At 57.0% G+C, this 3851-nt stretch overlaps 1 protein-coding gene across 1 annotated transcript; it reads left to right on the top strand.

The window, feature by feature from the left end:
• Window positions 1-1271: 1271 nt before the first annotated feature.
• On the top strand, window positions 1272-2614 carry FOXQ1 (forkhead box Q1). Its single transcript, XM_049611307.1, has one exon. The coding sequence runs from the start codon at window positions 1272-1274 to the stop codon at window positions 2490-2492; it is 1221 nt and encodes a 406-aa protein (XP_049467264.1). The 3' UTR covers window positions 2493-2614.
• The last annotated feature ends 1237 nt before the right edge of the window (window positions 2615-3851 follow it).

Raw genomic sequence — 3851 nt, 5'->3', positions numbered from 1 at the left:
AAGAAATGAACAAAGAAAAGAAAAGAAAGCCAGCAAAGGGAAACCACAGAAAGGTGCACAGCATGTGGCTCCCATAAGCGATCCCCGCAGAGTGTCCTGCGCGGTCTTTGCTGTTTAGCACTTCGTTAGTAACGACGGGGGGTTGCTTTCCGAAGAAGCACGGTTTTCGCTACCAAGAGGAGGAAAACACACACCGCAGGCAGTTTAAGAGGACTGCTGGAGGGAGCGAAGTCCTTGCTGCCCTGGACCCAGCCCTTCCGGGTGTCCCCTAGAGATATCCCCCTCCACTGCCCCAGTCGCCTCCTTGAGCTCTAAAATGCAGTGACTCCTCCTAGGCAGCTGGGCTCTCACACCTGAGGGAGGAGCGGGCGGGCGGGGCCGGCACGCGGGCACACTCACTGACACGCGCACACCCCAGCCGCGCGCAGACTCCTCATTGGCGGGAGGCAGAGGGCGGGGCCGGGCAGACCCAAAACAAACAACCTGCGCGGAGATTTTGCCTCCGCGCTGCCGCATGGCCTCGGCCTGGTGTGAGCCCTCTGGGGAGCTGCAGCCACCTTGGCCACCTTGTTCCCCCACCCCTCTGCCGTCTGCGCCCAGGCCCCGCCCCCTCGGAGCCGCCGCGGGGTTATATTGGGCTTGGACGAAGGTGGAGGCGAGACGTAGCAGCGGAAGGCCAGCGAGGAGATGCAGCTTCGGAGGCCCGGGACGAAAAGGCGGCTGCGGGCGCCACGGTCTCGGGGACTCGGCTCCGTGGGCGCTCAAGGCTGAAGGCCCCATACCCTCCCCCCAAGAGTGGCACGCACACAGGCTGGCACCATCTCCGTGCCTCGAGGACGCCTGCCTGGGACCTGGGACCTCCAGTGAAGAACACCTCCTGGTCTCTTGAATGGATAGCAGATGCTCACGCTTCTTCCTTCCAGCAAGAAGTCCCAAGCCCGGCACACTTGGCTATCAGAGGGTGGAACTGCACCCCCTCACGCGTTCACCCCGAAGTCTCTAATCCTCGAATTGAAGACAGAACACATCCAACTCCTCCCTCTCCGCCCCTCTTAGTTCACCCAATAAGCACAACCCCTCCAAAAAAATTCCAGCGGAAGAAGACTCGTAAACGGAAAAGTGACTGTCTCTCGTAAGAGGAGGGAGAGCTCCTGGGAAAGAAAGGCAAGGACCCGTGACCCCGGGATCTCCATTCCGGCCCCCGGCACCAGCTTCCCAAGACCGCGCGAAGGAAAAGGGTACGGCGCGGGGCAGGGACAGGGTGTGTGGTCATGAAGTTGGAGGTGTTCGGCCCCCGCGCGGCCCACGGGGACAAGCCGGGTAGTGACTTGGAGGGTGCCGGCGGCAGCGACGCACCATCTCCGCTGTCCGCAGCCGGCGACGATTCCCTGGGCTCGGACGGGGACTGCGCGGCCAACAGCCCGGCGGCGGGCGGCAGGGCCGAGGAGCTGGCGGGCGGCGGCGAGCGGAACGCAGGCTGCGGGCCAGGCGCTGAGGAGGAGGTCCCCGCAGCGGTGGCGGCGGGGCACGCGGAGGCCTGCGCAGCCGGGCCAGGTGCGGGGAGCGCGGGGGGCGGCGAGGGCGCGCGCAGCAAGCCGTACACGCGGCGGCCCAAGCCCCCGTACTCGTACATCGCGCTCATCGCCATGGCTATCCGCGACTCGGCTGGAGGGCGCCTGACGCTGGCCGAAATCAACGAGTACCTCATGGGCAAGTTCCCCTTCTTCCGCGGAAGCTACACGGGCTGGCGCAACTCCGTGCGCCACAACCTCTCACTTAACGACTGCTTCGTCAAGGTGTTGCGCGACCCCTCGCGGCCCTGGGGCAAGGACAACTACTGGATGCTCAACCCCAACAGCGAGTACACCTTCGCCGACGGGGTCTTTCGCCGCCGCCGCAAGCGCCTCAGCCACCGGGCGGCAGCCCCCCAACCAGGGCTTCGGCCAGAGGAGGCCGCGGCCCACCCCGCCGCTGCGCCCCCTCCGCCCGCGTCCGCCGCCCCGATTTCTCCCCGTGCGCGCTCGCCCGCCCGCCACGAGGGGCGCGCCAGCCCTGCGGGCAAGTTTTCCAGTTCTTTCGCCATAGACAGCATCCTAAGCAAGCCCTTCCGCAGCCGCCGAGATGGGGACGCAGCCCCCGGGGCGCGGCTGCCATGGGGCGCCACACCCTGTCCGCCGCTCCCCACATATCCTGCGCTCCTCCCCGAAGCCTCCGGAGGGGCCCTGCTGCCGATGTGCGCTTACAGTGCGGTGGAGCCCTTGCTGCTGAGCGCGCGCGGAGCCGACGCACCGCCGGCCGCGCCACCCGCAGTGCCTCACCTCTTGCTTGCGCCCCTCTCTGCCTCGGCCCCCGCCAAGCCGTTTCGTGGCCCCGCGGCTGGCGGCGGCGCGCACCTGTACTGCCCCCTGCGGCTGCCCGCGGCGCTGCAGGCGTCCTCAGCCGGTGGCCCCGGCCCGCACCTGCCTTACCCAGTGGAGACGCTTCTGGCCTGAGCCGCGCCGCGGAGCCCGGCAGCAGGGGTGGGAGCCATCGGGGAGGAAGGGAACACAGGCTTGGGGTTTTTGCATTTTCCAGCCAGACAAAAAAAAAAAAAAAAAAGACTTTAAAAGAAAAATCTCCATCAAACGTGCCTTAAAGCTAAAGCATTTTTGACAGAAGTGTTTTAACTTAGTTCAGAATGTTTTCTTTCGTGACTTTACAGAGAACTAAACCAATTCTTCATAATTGTTTTAGTTTACTGACCAAGCCTGTCCCTCCTTCACTTCACAAAGACTTTGTCTATTTTCTTACTGCCCAGGCTCTCCCTTATTCCTATTTTTGTAGCACCTTCCATTGATTTTTCCCTTAAAACACACACACACACACACACACACACACACACACACATATCAGGGAACCATTCCATATGATAAATGATATGACTACTGTTTGGGGTTTATTGGGGCCCCACTCTATGTAAGTATGTGGCATTTACAGGCATGACTGAGTGTGAGAGAGGTGTCAGAGAATCTTCAGTCATTTCTCTGCTATTGACCAATGCTTCACTGTGCCAAAAGATAAAAAAAAAAAAAAAAAAAAAGGCTGGGTTTTGTAGTTAAATTATTTATATATTTTTGAAACCTGAATTGAAAATGTTGCAGGCAACGGGCTACAGCTTTATTAGTGGTTCGGTGGTCTCTAACTGTGGTCTCCTTGGGCCAAGCAATTTCTGTAAAGGAAAATTTAACATTACCTATGTGGGGTGCCAGGACCACTGCCACATGAAAGCGAGTGTGATTTTTATTTTTAATATTATTTTATTTGTGTCTGTACATATTCATGTATAAATTTTATGAAACCCAGGCATAGTGCTTATTTTTAATAAAACTTACAACTGACTTTAGCACTTTGTGGTAGTAGGTTGGAGATGGAGAGTTGTTTTTTTTTTTTTTTTTTATATCCCCACCCCACCCTGCCCCTGCCAAGAAAATTGGTTGAGGTTTGACTCTCAAAAAATTTCCAGCGGGGGTCAAATATCTTCTTGAATAATTCAGTAAAGGTAGAGGCAGAGTGCAGGTTTCCTTACCTAACCAATTGCTACACAAATATCCAGGATGAGACTTCCATCAACACGATTTCTTAAACTTCCAACCAATGACCTCTGTGAAAATTCTCTTAAGAGTTATCAGAAAAAATGATAAGGTGTGTGCCCCTCTCCTACAAGAATCCCTTAGTAGACAAATTGAGCTATTAACAAGGTTATAGTCAAGCAGACATTTTTAAGTAAATTGGTTCTGATTTGGAGTTCAAAAAGCTAGAAACAATTGTGGTATAAGACCATCTCAACACACCAAAGATTTCTTTAGGGTAGT

This window comes from Panthera uncia (assembly GCF_023721935.1).
Source record: "Panthera uncia isolate 11264 chromosome B2 unlocalized genomic scaffold, Puncia_PCG_1.0 HiC_scaffold_25, whole genome shotgun sequence".
Classification (NCBI taxonomy): domain Eukaryota; kingdom Metazoa; phylum Chordata; class Mammalia; order Carnivora; family Felidae; genus Panthera; species Panthera uncia.
This window is presented reverse-complemented; position numbering and strand designations above follow the sequence as displayed.

Coding starts and splice junctions, on each gene's coding strand:
- FOXQ1 (XM_049611307.1), top strand. CDS start 1,272: ATGAAGTTGGAGGTGTTCGGCCCCCGCGCGGCCCACGGGGACAAGCCG.